The sequence below is a fragment of the Salvelinus fontinalis genome, chromosome 26 (assembly GCF_029448725.1).
Source record: "Salvelinus fontinalis isolate EN_2023a chromosome 26, ASM2944872v1, whole genome shotgun sequence".
Taxonomy (NCBI): domain Eukaryota; kingdom Metazoa; phylum Chordata; class Actinopteri; order Salmoniformes; family Salmonidae; genus Salvelinus; species Salvelinus fontinalis.
Window position 1 is genome coordinate 41,345,688 of NC_074690.1, and position 16,007 is coordinate 41,361,694.

The 16,007-nt window shown below is 42.9% G+C and overlaps 1 protein-coding gene across 1 annotated transcript in view; it reads left to right on the top strand.

Moving 5' to 3' along the window:
* Nucleotides 1-924: 924 nt before the first annotated feature.
* LOC129824373 (solute carrier family 26 member 6-like) overlaps nt 925-16,007 on the top strand; it is a 31,946-nt gene continuing 16,863 nt past the window's right edge. The window contains exons 1-12 of the mRNA XM_055883961.1: nt 925-1,389; nt 4,332-4,471; nt 6,497-6,607; nt 6,735-7,075; nt 7,358-7,510; nt 8,156-8,238; nt 13,270-13,417; nt 13,798-13,911; nt 14,009-14,086; nt 14,164-14,259; nt 14,648-14,754; nt 15,483-15,552. Of these exons, the coding sequence (XP_055739936.1) occupies nt 1,250-1,389; nt 4,332-4,471; nt 6,497-6,607; nt 6,735-7,075; nt 7,358-7,510; nt 8,156-8,238; nt 13,270-13,417; nt 13,798-13,911; nt 14,009-14,086; nt 14,164-14,259; nt 14,648-14,754; nt 15,483-15,552 (1,581 nt within the window). The 5' untranslated portion in view covers nt 925-1,249. The remainder of the gene's footprint in view (nt 1,390-4,331; nt 4,472-6,496; nt 6,608-6,734; nt 7,076-7,357; nt 7,511-8,155; nt 8,239-13,269; nt 13,418-13,797; nt 13,912-14,008; nt 14,087-14,163; nt 14,260-14,647; nt 14,755-15,482; nt 15,553-16,007) is intronic.

The window sequence follows — 16,007 nt, forward strand, 5'->3', positions numbered from 1 at the left end:
TTTACGACCTGAGATAACAGAACCTGGGTGTTGGAGAGAGTGAAGGATGGGGAAGCCACGATCTACACCCAGAAAGGGCCACGTCATGACAGCTTGTTGGTGGTGTTATGTATATCAAATTGAGAAAATAGTACGTAAAAACATTGATTTTGGTATTTTATTACACCGGTGGAAGTTATTACATTATTAATCAAAACAGTTGTTACGTAATAACAGTTGTTAAGGTAATAACTACTGGTTGAACTCATTACATATATTACATTCAAAAAAAGTTTTACTAAATTCCACATCACAATACGTTGACAAATTACATTGAAACAACATTGATTCAATCATTTAGTATCAACTTTTCAACATTTTATTACATTAGCCGGCAAGTTATTACGTTAACCAGTTTTATTATTAACAAAATTGAAAAGTTGTTACATCTAGAAAAGTTATTACATGAACCGTTATTAGTTTGATTACCCTGACTTAAAGCGTGTGGTGTATTTGAGGTTGAAAAAGTCTTCGGAATGTTGTAATTTCCACTTTGAAATTTCAGACTTGATTTTGCCTTACGAAAAATGTATCAACACCTACGAAAATGTCAATTTATTACAATCCACATAATAATTCACATTTCCTGTTGCTGCAGTTTTATTTGCCTGTCTCAAAGTAAGATCCTATACTGTAACTAACTGCAATGTTGTTGATCCATCCTCTGTTTTCACTAATCACAGTGGTAAATCCCAGCAACAAATAAATGTGTATTTGGGTTTATTTGGCTTTTCTATAACCAGCTAATTTTCTTGGGAACAGTACTATTTAGACAACATGATGCCAAGTGTGTTGTTTTTACATAAACAGCCACTCCTTTCCCTTTTTGCAATATATCACACCTGAAGATATATTAACCACAAATCTCAATGTCCTTATCCGAGACCGAATTAGTCAGCCAAGTCTCTGTTAGAACCAGAATATCAGGGATTGTGTCCTGCACCCAGATATGAGGAAGGTCCAACTGAGATACAAAGACACAGGAGTACACTCAGACTAGCTTGGAACATAGACTGGCTTTTTTGTACCTCTTATCAGGGTGTTTGACAGTTTGTTGATAATTGTGAGACCTCTGTTGTTTTGGAACAAGAGGTTTCTCTTCTGCACATTGTTTCAGACTAGAAGGACAGACAAAGAGACATAGACAGAAAGAAAAGAGAGAGACACACAAAGCAATAAACAGACAGACATTCAGTGTTGGAAGACAGCCATGGGAGTGGAGCAGCAGAGGGCTGGGGAGTTTTACGTGGAGAGGGATGTATTGAATGAGCTTTGCTTGGACGAGTTGGCCAGAAGACGGACTCACTCCATCAGACCTCCCCTGAAGGAGCGGGTGAAAGATTCCCTCAGGTAAGATAGTAACATCCCACTGGGCACAAAATGGTTGAATCAATGTTGTTTCAATGTAATTTGTCAACGTATTGTGATGTGGAATTTAGTAAAATACATTGGATTTGAAAAAGTAATCAATGTAGACTGATTTAGAGGGTGACATTTCAACAACGGGATTATGTCATGGCAACCAATTTTCAACATAGACAAACCTTGCATAAATGATTCTCCACTTAAAAACTAAAAACATTCACTATTGCAATCAAAGTCATTTCAAAGGGTAGAATAAACAGAGCAAATGAAAAGTAAATATACTTTATCAATCATATATCATCAATTATGCTTTTTAGGCCCATGTCTTCAACGGCTATCATTATAATTCAACTCAGGATTCAACAAGAACATTGAAAATAGGCCTAGGGTTTCAAGCTTTGGTTGATTTTACATTAGTAGTAGGTTGAATTCACATCTCCATCGCAACCAAAAAATCAAAGTTAAAGAATAAGCCTAAATCAAATCAAACTTTAAAGTTTGATCTGATTTGGGGCTCGATTCAATCTGTATCGCGGAAGTGTAGTATAATACTGGGATTTAAATTTAAAGCCAACGTTCCCGTGTTCGCGGAGACTGCATTCATGATAAATGCTGCATATCTGGGCTCAATCAGAAATGACATTTACATTTCAATTGCGCCATAGCACTAAACTTGCTGGCCTGCTGGAGGTCATTTTGGAGGTCATTTTGCAGGGCTCTGGCAGTGTACCTCCTTGCTCAAAGGCGGAGGTAGCGGTCATGCTGCTGGGTTGTTGCCCTCCTACGGCCTCATCCACGTCTCCTGATGTACTGGCCTGTCTCCTGGTAGCGCCTCCATGCTCTGGACACTACGCTGACAGACACAGCAAACCTTTTTGCCACAACTCGCATTGATGTGCCATCCTGGATGAGCTGCACTACCTGAGCCACTTGTGTGGGTTGTAGACTCCGTCTCATGCTACCACTAGAGTGAGAGCACCGCCAGCATTCAAAAGTGACCAAAACATCAGCCAGGAAGCATAGGAACTGAGAAGTGGTCTGTGGTCACCACCTGCAGAATCACTCCTTTTTTGGGGGTGTCTTGCTAATTGCCTATAATTTCCACCTTTTGTCTATTCCATTTGCACAACAGCATGTGAAATTTATTGTCAATCAGTGTTGCTTCCTAAGTGGACAATTTGATTTCATAGAAGTGTGATTGACTTGGAGTTACATTGTGTTGTTTAAGTGTTCCCTTTATTTTTTTGAGCAGTGTATATACTTTATATATATATACAGTGCATTCGGAAAGTATTGAGACCCCTTGACTTTTTCCACATTTTGTTACATTACAGCCTTATTTTCCTCATCAATCTACACACAATACCCAATAATGACAAAGCAAAAACAGTTTTTTGGACATTTTTGCATATGTAATAAAAAAAAATATATATCACATTTACATAAGTATTCAAACCCTTTACTCGGTACTTTGTTGAAGCATTCCCACCTTCTCACAAGTGGACATTTTGTATCAAATCCCCATTTTGGGGTAAAGAGTTAGGAGTTTGCCATGTGAAATCCTTTGTTCTCGCTATGTGTCTCTTTCTGCATGGCCAGGGGGAGAGAGTCTCCTCCAGGAATTTACGACCTGAGATGACAGAACCTGGGTGTAGGAGAGAGAGAGAGAGAGAGAGAGAGAGAGAGAGAGAGAGAGAGAGAGAGGGGGAAGCCACTAGCTATACCCAAAAAGTGCCATGTCATGCCATCTGAGACCAACCACCCAGACAGCTGATGAAACTGTGGGTTTGCACAAATCTAGAGTGTTCTTGCCTTCAGCAAGCACACTAATAAACATAGTTACATTAGTTTGTAAGATAGCAGTAACTTTAGGGTATTTACAATATTAAAAAGTAATAGTCTCATCTACCAGCCGGCTCTTCCTCTGTCAAGACGTCTGGTTTCACAATGCCCTCAGAATGGGACTTGACTAGGAGTCAATGGCAGAAGTGGCAAAAACAGTTGCTGGTTTTAAATGGCTGATCTCCAAGTTCATCACCATGTAGCGCAACCCTTAGAACACCGATCATCAACTAGGCGAATGGTCGGGCGGTCAGAACATAATTACAAGTCAGTTTGACGGAAAGAATCCCAAACAGATATAATATTTGACTAAAACATAATAATTTCAAAACTTTCTTTCATTTTTACATAATCATGTCACTCTACTATCAGTGGGAATACTTGGGAACAGATTTCAAAAATGTAAATCACTTGGAGCTGATTTCCTGGTGTTTTTACAGTCTTTTGTGTCTAATGACATAAGACAATTTTGGGGGTCAAATAAAACCACTCGTGGGCCAAGTTCGTCTAGTAGGCCGCCAGTTGGGGAACCCTGCCTTAGAACCTCTTAAAACATTGTGGACTTCGAGCAGCGCAAGTGATTTATACAAAATCTGAGCGTAAACATCTTATTAATAGATTGATATGCTCAAACTCAGAATCAATTGTGCTTCCCCAAAAGAACATGGTCAATGTGATAAAACATTTATTTTAATTGCTGAATTTCGCCTTTTTTTCAAAATCCTATGTAGGCTTACACCCTCGATTTTAACTACAGCCCTATGGCACGTGTTACCAGGCTCTATGTGCCACCAAAGGAGAGGAAACCTGGTACTGAATGGCCACCATGTGTGCTGGCTTATGTTCCAGCCTAGCTGTAAGACTCCTGGTTAGTTTAATTAGAAGTGTAAGAGATGGAATGGAACAAAACCTTGCACTCACTGTGGCACTCAAGGAGCTGAGTTGCCTGCATGCCCTATCCACCAACTTCAACTTCAACACACAGCAGACAAATATCTGTTGTCACAAATGGATAACAAAAATGTATTATTCTTTTCTCCACTTCTCCACATCTCCACCACTCCAACTCTTCCCCCTGGTCTCAGGTGTTCAGTGCCCAAGCTGAAGCGTTCTGTGCTGAGCTTTATACCTATCCTGTCATGGCTGCCTCGTTACTCATTGAGACAAGATGCACTGGGAGACCTGATATCTGGCATAAGCATTGGCATCATGCACCTGCCTATGGGTCTGTACCACCTCTACTGTTTGAACACACACACAGGGCCCAATCCTAACTTGAAATTGAGAACACATGGTGGGAAAAGTACTAAAGAGTCATACCTGACTAAAATGTATAGAAAATGACTCAAGTAAAAGTGAAAGTTAACCAGTAAAGTACTACTTGAGTAAAAGTCTAAAACTATTTATTTTAACATGTACTTACTATAAGTACAATGGGGGGAAAAAGTACCAATTGCTATACTTGAGTAAAAGTAAAGATAAATGCTATGAATCAAATTCCTTATATTAAGCCAACCAGACAGCAACATAAAAAAAATCCAACAATCTGACATAATTTACAATTGAAGCATTTGTGTTTAGTGAGTTCACCAGATCTGAGGCAGTAGGGATGACCAAGGATGTTCTCTTGATAAGTGAATAAATTGGACCGTTTTCATGTCCTGCTAAGCATTCAAAATGTAACCAGTTCTTTTGGAGGTGAAGGAAAATGTTTAAAAAGTACATTGTTTTCTTTAGGAATGTAGTTGAGTAAAAGTAAAAGTTGCGAAAAATAGAAATATTAAAGTACAGATAGAACCAGTGGCGTGCCGTGGGCCTGGGGCCTGGGCCTTCAGTGAGGTATTACACAGTCCAAACCGAATTAATCCACCTCATTATGATGCCATGGCTCTAGACACTATACATTTAGACAGAAACGCAGTATAACCAGGCGTTGCGTCACCTTGAAATTGACAAATTGACATTTGACAAAAACATGACACAATCAATGAGTCTTTTCAATATTTCCCTTCACCTTTTCATTGTGCAGCTCCGTTGCCCTGCGCGCGTGTTCTTTGAGCTGTAGATCCACTCCGGTGTCCCCAAAAGTTTTCAAAAGCACCATTGCTTGTTAGTGCCCAGCCGTACTTTGGTGTCTCGTTGCTGCCTTGGTTAGACAACTCAAGTTTGCAAAGCCAGTGTGGCTCCAAACACCAAATCCATCACTTGCAAATAATAGGCATTCCCAGCAGTACAGTTTGCAGTGCTTCTCGGAGCCAAGGAGCCATTGACAGCGCTCACCCCATTGACAGCGCTCGTAGTTGAAACTTTGAAAGTGGCGAGCGAACGAAGCCCTTTCCCGCCTGTGACAGGCTTTGTGGCGTTGGGCGACCTCTCCTTACAATGTCTAACTTTTCTTGAAAAGTTCGTCTTGAGAATGGCGTTATAATTATATCCTCGACCAAATCGATATCTTCTCCTCCTTCCGCCATTGTGGGTTGAAAAAACAGCTTAGTAGTACGCGAATTAATTCGTTTATCAAATTCAGTTTCCTAGATCTCCATAGGACCTGCCTCTCAATATTGGTAATCCAATCAAAAGACGTGCACGGACTACGCCTGCTAGCTGGCTCCTGTGTAACACTGGAGCCAGCCAGCAGGCGTACAATAGCCAACTCTAAAGCTGATTGGTTGACACTAAATTTTCATTTCCATTCACTATAAGCGACAAGCGCCCGCACTGTTGATTCTGAAGGCCCGAGGGCAGATTTTAGACCCCTGGCAACACATGATGGCTGAATATGATTGGATAAAAGATCTAACATAAAGACAAGCCCTCCAAATCTCAACCTGGGGCTGGAAGCAGTGCAACCAAGAGGAAAGCTATGAAATGAAGAGTATAACTCTTACTCTGGAGAATAATTTAATACATATTTGTGGGAAAATATATTTAAATTTTTTTTTTATATTCTAATGATGTTTAGGCCAGCAGAGAAGACCTTGCAGGCCCTGACGGCCCACCACTGGATAGAACTACCCATATAAATTACTTAAGTAGTACTTTACACCACTGAGTACTTAGTTACTTTACGTCACTGCATGTAACCACATGTAAATCTTTCATTGATACCAATGCTTGAGGTATGTGAAAGCCTGATTTACACAAGTTGATCTCAAGTTAGTGTTGCCTCTCTTTGGGCTGAGAATACTATATGATAACTATCTACTTTGTGAAGACGATGGAGACTGACATTTCTGTAATGTTTCCCCAGGTTTGGCCTATGCTCTCCTGGCCTCTGTGCCCCCAGTGTATGGCCTCTACACTGCCTTCTACCCTGTACTCATGTACTGCATCTTTGGCACCTCCAAACACATCTCCGTAGGCAAGACAGAGCGTTGAAGGGGGGAAGGAGAAAGAGAGAGAATTTTTTAGTATAATTTGGTCAAAGGAATATGCTAATGATTTCACTAACATGATCTTGTGTGGGTAATGTGTGTGTGTTCCCTCAGGCCCATTTGCTGTGACCAGCATCATGATAGGCACCACGACAGAGAGACTGGCCCCAAACAGTAACTTCATGACCCTAAATGGAACCAATGGGACTGCAGTTCTAGATGTAGTAGCCCGCGATGCCCTCAGAGTACAGATAGCAGCCAGCACCACTTTACTGAGTGGGATCTTTCTGTTTCTGCTGGGCATGATTCGGTTTGGTTTTATGGTGACGTTCCTCTCGGACCCCATGGTACGTGCCTACATGACAGGAGCAGGTATACATGTGGTACTTTCCCAACTCCCAAGCCTCTTTGGGATCCGCACTGGACGCTTCACAGGACCGCTGTCTCAGGTCTATGTGAGTGCACACAACACATCCACACACAGAAACAGGTGATTCATACATTCAGAAGTTGAAAATGTTTTCCAACACACACTCTCTCTCTCTCCTATTCTCTCTGTCTTCTCTTCTGTCTCTCCCTTCTCTCTCCCTTCTCTCTCTCTCTCTCTCTCTCTCTCCCTTCTCTCTCTCTCTCTATCCCTATCTATTCTCTTCTCTCTCTCCCTTCTCTCTCTCTCTCTCTCTCTATCCCTATCTATTATCCTCTCTCTGTCTTCTCTTCTTTCTCTCTCTCTCTAGCTCCTAATAGATATCTGTAGACATCTGCCAGAGACTAACGTTGCGGCCGTGGTGGTAACTCTAGTGGCCTTGGCGGTCCTCATAACGGTCAAAGAACTCAACATTTACTTTGAGAAGAAAATGCCTGTGCCTGTTCCTATAGAACTCATAACGGTAAGTCCTCTACACCAGGGTTAACCAACCTCGGTTATTTGAATCAGCTGTGTAGTGCTAGGTCAAAAACAAACACGTGGACCAAGTTTGGGAAACCCTGCTTTACATCTAACACCTCTCTGTGTGTTTCTGTTTATTTGTCATACAATCATCCCCAGGTCTTTGGCATCTCATTCCTGTCTCTCTTTTGGTCTCTTGAATGACACTTCTAGTGAAAACCACTAGAGGGCAACCTGTCCCCATAGCTGATAGGAGAGTAAGGCCAGAACGTGGTTCATCAGTATCATATGTTCCAATTCAATGTTCCAGTTCAATGTTCCAGTTTTTTGTTCCAGTTTATTGTTCCAGTTTAATGTTCCATATTTGCACATAATTTCGTCGAATTTCGTCAAGAGGAGTGAATGTGTCTCTCTGTGTGCATGTGTGTGTGTGTGCCCAGTCAGTCTTATTGATCCATTAAAATATGGTAAAGTGATTAGTTATGTTAAATATTTGGCCTGTAGTTGTGCATGGATTCCGAACACAGCAAAGCAACTAAGGTCTGAAATAATGATTTACTCACAAATACACATGTACACAACAGGACAGGCGATGTTGTGTTTCTGTGAGCATGGTAACTTATGCGTGTCTATGTGTGTGTTACAGATCATAGGAGCAACACTTATCTCTTACTACTGCAAACTGCACAACCTATACAAAGTGGCCGTCATCGGACAGATCCCCAAAGGGTGAGTGTTTATGAGTGTGTGTGTGTTTATGCGTTATTGTTTGTGGGTGGGTGGGGAGTTCTAAGATCAGTTGAGTCCACAGGAGAAGAGGAGAGGAAGAGGAACGATAGGAGAAGGTGATATGGTGTAGTTCATTGGGAAAGAGTCATCCTATTCGCCTTGTTCTGGAACGTCACAGTGATCGCGGCGAGTTAGTTGCAATTGTGTTTCTATTTCCGGCAACATTCGTGCGACGCTGGCGCATGCAAAAGTGGTACTTTTAGTTGAGAGCTTGATAGTTTTACACTGACAGAACCGCACAAAATCCTAAAATTGGTCAACATGACAAACATATGTTCAGTACGAGGCTGTCTCAACAATTGGATGAAGAGGATGCAGTTTTTACAGCAATGTTTTGATACCCAACCTCTACGTCGATCTGAATGTACCTGTGGAGCCCCTGCATCCACCTCCTAAAGACACAGAGTCTTTGTGGCTCTGCCTCAAAGCGGTGGACTTGACACACCAACTCCTGATGACACTGATGAAGCTGAAGCTCAATTTGCTGCAGCAGTAACTAGCAGTGTGTTGTCAGTCGAGTGATTAGTTATTGGATTGACATGATGGAAGAGAATCTGAGGGAGTACATTCCATGGCTGCCATCGGGAGACCATCCGTGCTACAATGCAACAATGTTTTAACGACCACCTCCCAGGAACAACCTGCATTATTGACTGCTCAGAAACTGCTTTACAGAAGTGAAAGAATCTGGATTCAGAGGGAGAGTCATTCAGCCATTACTACGCCCAGAACACTGTCAAGTACCTGGTGGCCATTGATGTTCATCTCCTCAGCATATGGAGGTAGATGTAGCGACATCGGATTCTGGGTTCCTGGAGTACCTCTGTCCAGGTGATGAGGTCATGGCTGACCGGGGCTTCACAATCCGTGATCTGCTACATGAGAGGAAGGTCAAATGAACAATTGCAGCCTTCACAAAAAGAGGCGCGCAGCTGTCAGAGGGCGACACCACATGTACAAGACGGATAGCTAACGTGAGGGTTCATGTGGAACGCGTAATTCAAAGGGTCAAACGGTTTAGATTCATCTCACAGACAGTGCCAATCAACCTCTCATCTAAAATGGACAAAATACTTTGCTACCCTGTGTAACCTGCGTGGTGATATCATTCGTGAAGATGCTGAATGAACTGACCAGTCAAATGGCATTCACAGGGTCGATATCATACATACTTCTACAGAGCTGCATATATTGTCACTGACAATCTGCCTGCCTGATGCTCCTCAACAATAAATGGCAGCATGTGTGTAAAGTAGAATGCCTTCAAACTCAGAACAGCCTCTGCTGGCCCATGGGGTTGCAGTTGGGGTGTGCCCTCCACCACCTTCACATCACAGGTTGTCCCATTGAAGACATCATCCAGAGAACCACAGCCATTCCCCTTGACAGGACACTTGATCTCCAACAGTTCCTTGGAGTTCAGCACTCCGTCACGTCTCATCTGTCCAGGCTATGCCAGTTAGCCCATTGGACACTGCATTCTGCACCTGTGATATAATGTTTGTTAGAAAAAAAGACATTCAGAGAGAATGCCATTATTAACAATTGTGTGTGTCACGCCCTGACCGTAGAGATCCTTTTTATGTCTCTATTTTGGTTGGTCAGGGCGTGAGTTTGGGTGGGCATTCTATGTCTGGTGTTCTATGTTGTCTTTGTTTTGTATTTCTATGTGTTTGGCCTGGTATGGTTCCCAATCAGAGGCAGCTGACAATCGTTGTCTCTGATTGAGAACCATACTTAGGTAGCCTGTTCCCACCTGTGTTTGTGGGTAGTTATTTTCTGTTTAGTGTGTGTCGTCACCCTACAGAACTGTTCGTTTGTCGTTTTTGTTGTTTTGTTCAGTGTTCAGTTGTTTAATTAAAATAATGAACACTTACCACGCTGCACCTTGGTCCTCTTCTCCTTCTCCCGACAACGTTTGTTATAGAACTACCCACCACCAAAGGACCAAGCAGCGTGGAAGGATGGACTCCTGGACATGGGAGGAAATATTGGACGGCAAGGGACCCTGGGCACAGTCGGGGGAGTATCGCCGTCCGAAAAAGGAGCTGGAGGCAGCTGGAGCAGAGCGGCGACACTACGAGGAATTGGCTCGAGGTAACGGGCACGAGAGGCTGTCCCAAAAATTTTTGTTTGGGGGGGGGGGACATGGGGAGATTGGCGGACTCAGGTAGGAGACCTGAGCCAACTCCCCGTGCTTACCGTGGCGAGAGAGTGACTGGGCAGGCACCGTGTTATGCTGTGAAGCGCACGGTGTCCCCAGTGCGCACGCATAGCCCGGTGCGCTACATCGCAGATCCTCTTATCGGCCGGGCTAGAGTGGGCATCGAGCCAGGAGGGATGATGCCGGCTCAGCGCATCTGGTCTCCAGTGCGTCTCCTCAGCCCTACGCACGGTGTCCCCGGTTCACCAGCACAGCCCAGTGCGGCCTGTTCCAACTCCCCGCACTTGCCGCGCTACAGGGGGGAGCCAGCCAGGACGAGTTGTGCTAGCTCTGTGCTCGGGACCGCCAGTGCGCCTCCACGGTCCAGTGTATCCGGTGCCTCGGCCAAGGACAAGGCCTCCTGCATGTCTCCCCAGCCTGGTGAGTCATGTGCCTTCTCCCAGAGCCAGGCCTCCTGTGTGGCTCTCCATTCCAGTGATGATCCATGGCAAGAAGCCTCCAGTGATGATCCATGGCACGAAGCCTCCAGTGATGATCCAGTGCACGAAGCCTCCAGTGATGATCCAGGGCACGAAGCCTCCAGTGATGATCCTTGGCACGAAGCCTCCAGTGATGATCCATGGCACGAAGCCTCCAGTGATGATCCATGGCAAGAAGCCTCCAGTAATGATCCTTGGCACGAAGAATCCAGTGATGATCCATGGCAAGAAGCCTCCAGTGGTGATCCATGGCACGAAGCCTCTAGTGATGTTCTATGGCACGAAGCCTCCAGTGATGATCCATGGCACGAAGCCTCCAGTGATGATCCATGGCACGAAGTTTCCAGTGAGGATCCATGGCACAAAACCTTCAGTGAGGAGTTATGGCACATGGCCTCCAACGAAGGACATCAGTCAGGAGCCTCCACAAACGCCTTATAGTCTGGAACCTCCAGCGACGCCCTCCAGTCCGGAGCCTCCAGCGACGCCCTGCAGTCCGGTGCAGCCAGAGTCTCCCTCCTGTCCGGAGCAGCCAGAGTCTCCCTCCAGTCCTCTTCTCCTTCTCCCGACGACATTCGTTACAATATGATCAACTTAATCCAAACACATGTTAGTTTCATCATAAACTTACCTTGCTAGTGTTCCCAATGAGATGAGACCACTTATACTTACCATGCTTTAGGCATTACCCCCAACCACAAGGATATTTTACAAACCTTATTCACCCAGAAAAACAATAACACTAAAGAAATACATGTGACGCTGACATGTCTAAATTAATGTTATACCCTACTTACCTGGATAAACCTCACCTGGATAAACCTACCTTGGTTCACCAACGTGAGATTTGACAGGATACTTACAGAAATGCATGTGATGCTGACATGTCTAAATTAATGTTAAACCCTACTCACCTGGATAAACCTCACTTGGATAAACCTACCTTGGTTCACCAACGTGAGATTTGACAGGATACTTACAGAAATACATGTGATGCTGACATGTCTAAATTAATGTTATACCCTACTCACCTGGGTAAACCTACCTTGCTTCACCAACATGAGATTTGACAGGATGCTTACAGATTCCCCTATTAATACAGAAGTTCAGTTGATCCACAAATACATGTTAACTTAACCAATAAATCTTGACATTTTCAAGTCAGCCATCTCTACTGATCCATTGTTGGATACAAGTACCCAAGCAGAGCTGCTTGGTTGGCTGGGCTGAACATCGGCCTTCAAAAATCCCAATCCTTGGTGAAGAAGAACTCGGCCCACCTTAACACTGTGGAGGTAGTGATAAGACTCTGTACTCTTGTAATTTTTTATAGTGGAACCATCCACTCCCAGGGAGAGCATGAAGTAATTAAAAATGTCCCCATACGTCCTCCACCCAATTATTACTCATGGACGGATGGGGTACGGTGATACCATCTGACCTCCGAAGAGCCATTTGTGTGTGTTCCCAAATGTCAGCCATGTTTTGTTTTTGCTTATTTTTAAGATGTGTTAATGATGCGTCTTTTTTTAATTATTAGCTGGCTACCACTCTGAGATAATTCGCTAGCGTTGACAGAAGTTGTGAAAGGGAAACACAATCGCGTTCGAATGGAACTGGGTCGAGTGGGCCGGGCTAGATAAGGCGAATAGATAAAAATGTAAAAGTCAGATAAGGAAACACAGATTCAGTGAGCAGAGAAGTGTGTTGACAGCGAAACCATTATCAACAGCCAGTAAATGTCAACCTGATTCATCAAGGTTTGCGAAGGCAGCAATGGACACGTGTTTGAGCTGATTCTGCATGGTCTTCAGATTGCAGGACTGCCAAAGACAAAAGTTACAGTAAGAAGTGGCTACTGCTACTAATCAATATCAGCTGTTGAAGGCAGCTTATCTGAATGTATTCATAAGCTTGATCATTGTCACTGGTGTAAATTGATAATTTAATTCTTTCAAGTATCAAATCATTTTCTTCATAACAATGCTTTACCTCAGGTAGCCTATAGATCCTTTATCACTTTGTTTATCATTTAGGTTACTTTGAGCCATCATTCCTTAGCCTGTGCATTGATACACAATTAAACCCCAATGTAATTATTTGTTTGTGTACATGTTTCAACACTTGTTACCAGCAGCAATAATCAAGGGGATGTGTTGTGCAAGGAGGGGTCTGGACGAGGCAGTAATCAATGAGATACATTTTTACAGTGTCTTTGAACCACAAAATTCTCCTCTATCCCTTCCTCCCGCTGTCCGCTTTAATCTCTTCCTCTCCCTTTCTAACAACTCCTGTCTTCTCCTCTTCACCTTTCCTCTCTATCCTTAGACTACAGCCTCCCAGGTCACCTGATGTTAGTATGTGGGGTTCGATAGTTGGTGATGCATTCGTAGTAGGCATAGTGGGATATGCTCTTAACATCTCCTTGGGCAAAATCTTCGGCCAAAAACACGGCTACAACGTGGACAGCAACCAGGTGGGACATGCACGTACAAACACACACACACACACACACACACACTGGCATGCAATCAGACCAACAGAGACACGTGCTTGGGGTTTTTTTGCTCTGAAGGATTGAGACAGGAAGGGAACACACAGTGTCTGTACCAGCTTACAGCTCTGGTCCTGAATGTTTAATGGCCGACACGCTCTGCTCAGTCAAGTATAAAAGAGATGTACACCAAATACTGAATATACCACTGAATAAGCACTATGACTTATTTACTGGGGGTGGCCACAAGTAAATAAACCCCAATTTAATTGAGCATCTCCATTCTTTTGATCTCACCCCTCTCTTTCAAACTCTTTCTCTTTTTCTCTCTCACTCTCTTGGTCTTCTTTCTCTCTTTCTAGGAGATGGTGGCTCTTGGTCTCTGTAACATAGTGGGAGGATGCTTTCAATGCCACGCTATTGCTGCTTCTCCGTCCCGTACCCTCCTCCAGGATAGCACTGGGGGCAAGACACAGGTATACAACTCATGCATGCACATACACGTATCTCCACTTGCTAATATTTACACAAACATACACACTAACTGATGTGTGTGTTTGTACATGTTGTCAGGTTGTTGGGCTGATTTCTTCAGTGCTTGTGCTGATCTTCATTCTGCAACTGGGGACACTGTTTGAGGAGCTACCCAAGGTATCTATCTCTCCATCACCTCCACGCCAGCCAAACACAGACAACACTGATCTGATGAGTGTTTGTGTGTCTCCTAGGCTGTCCTGGCCTGTATAGTGCTTGTGAACCTGAAAGGCCTTTTTATGCAGTTTAAAGACATTCCTGAACTCTGGAAGAGCAATAAGGTCGACCTGGTGAGCACTTTTTTATTTTTTTTATTTTACCTTTATTTAACCAGACAAGTCAGTTAAGATCAACATCTTATTTACAATGACGGCTTACCCTGGTGAAGCAGAGCCAATTGAGTGCAGCCCTATGGACTCCCAATCCCAGCCGGATGTAATTCAGCCTGGATTCCTACCAGGGAGTGTAGTGACGCCTCTTGCACTGAAATGCAGTGCCTTAGACCGCCGCGCTACTCGGTAGTCCGAGGGGCGAGTTACACATTTATACACTTCATAGTTACATCCTAAAACATGCATCCTAACTTGAAATTAACTTATATGACTCAAATGGGGTTTGGGAAACCCTGATTCCTGGGTATTCCCCATATTGATTACCTGTGTCTCTGCTGTCCCCTAGCTGGTGTGGTTGGTAACTCTGGTGTGTACTATCTTGCTGAACCTGGACCTCGGCCTAGGTGCATCCATCGGCTTCTCTATGCTCACTGTCATCTTCAGAACACAACTGTGAGTCTGAATGTATTTTATTTGTATTTATTAAGGATCCCCATTAGCTGCTGCCTTCTCTTCCTGGGGTCCAGCAAAAGAAAGGCAGATTATACAATTTGAATAAGTGTGTTTGTGTGTATGAGTGTGTGTGCATGAGCACACATATTTGTGTTTGTTTGTTTTCTTATGAGAGAGAGTAAGAGAGAATAATCCTTCTAAAACAATGGCATTCAAACTCTTTCAGAGGGGGCCCCATTTTTTAAAGATGATACATCCTTAAAATTGGTTCATTTACATTTTTACATCAACAAATAACCTTCATTACATTTTAAGCTCTTACCGAAAAGAAAAGAAACCAGTAAATATCTTTCTCAAAATTTTTATATACTGTCCCATACAAAAATGTTATATATTGTTCCATACAAAAATGTTATATATTGTCCCATACAATTTTTTTATATATTGTCCCATACATAAATGTTATATATTGTCCCATACATAAATGTTATATATTGTCCCATCCATACATGTTATATATTGTCCCATACATAAATGTTATATATTGTCCCATACAAAAATGTTATATATTGTCCAATACATAAATGTTATATATTGTCCCATACAAAAATCTGTACTCGTATTATTCTAATTTTTGGGGCGACCCGGTAGGTCGCGACTCTTTCTTCCTCTTTCTTCATAAAGTAGATAACATCCGTTCTCTCTCTCTCGCGCTCTCTCTCTCCCAGGCCGCGGTACTCTATCCTGGGGCATGTTCCTGGGACTGAGCTCTACCTGGATACAGACACATATGAGGAGGTGAGACGGAGGAGTTTACAGGTTTTCTTTTTATCGCTTTAGTGCAATTTTTACAAGTATTCGTTACATTTTCACAACTTTTAGTACAAAACTCAAAACAGATCATCAAAAAGGTAGTTGTTTCAAAAACTCTAAGTACATTTTCAACTGACCAACTACAACACAAAATCATACAGTCCCTTTTTCACCAAACTTAATCAGTGTTTCATCTAGAAAAACGTGTCTCACATTGCAACACATGTTCCTTTTAAGTATTTGCCTTTTACAATGCAATGCAGAGTTCACACTGCTTAACTAAAATTGCGTTGGCCAATACAGTAATATATGCCAATTACACAGCAGACACTTTCAAGTTTTTTATATATTTTTATTATTATTATTATTTTTTCTCCCCTTTTTCTCCCCAATTTCATGGTATCCAATTGTTAGTAGTTACTGTCTTGTCTCTTCGCTAC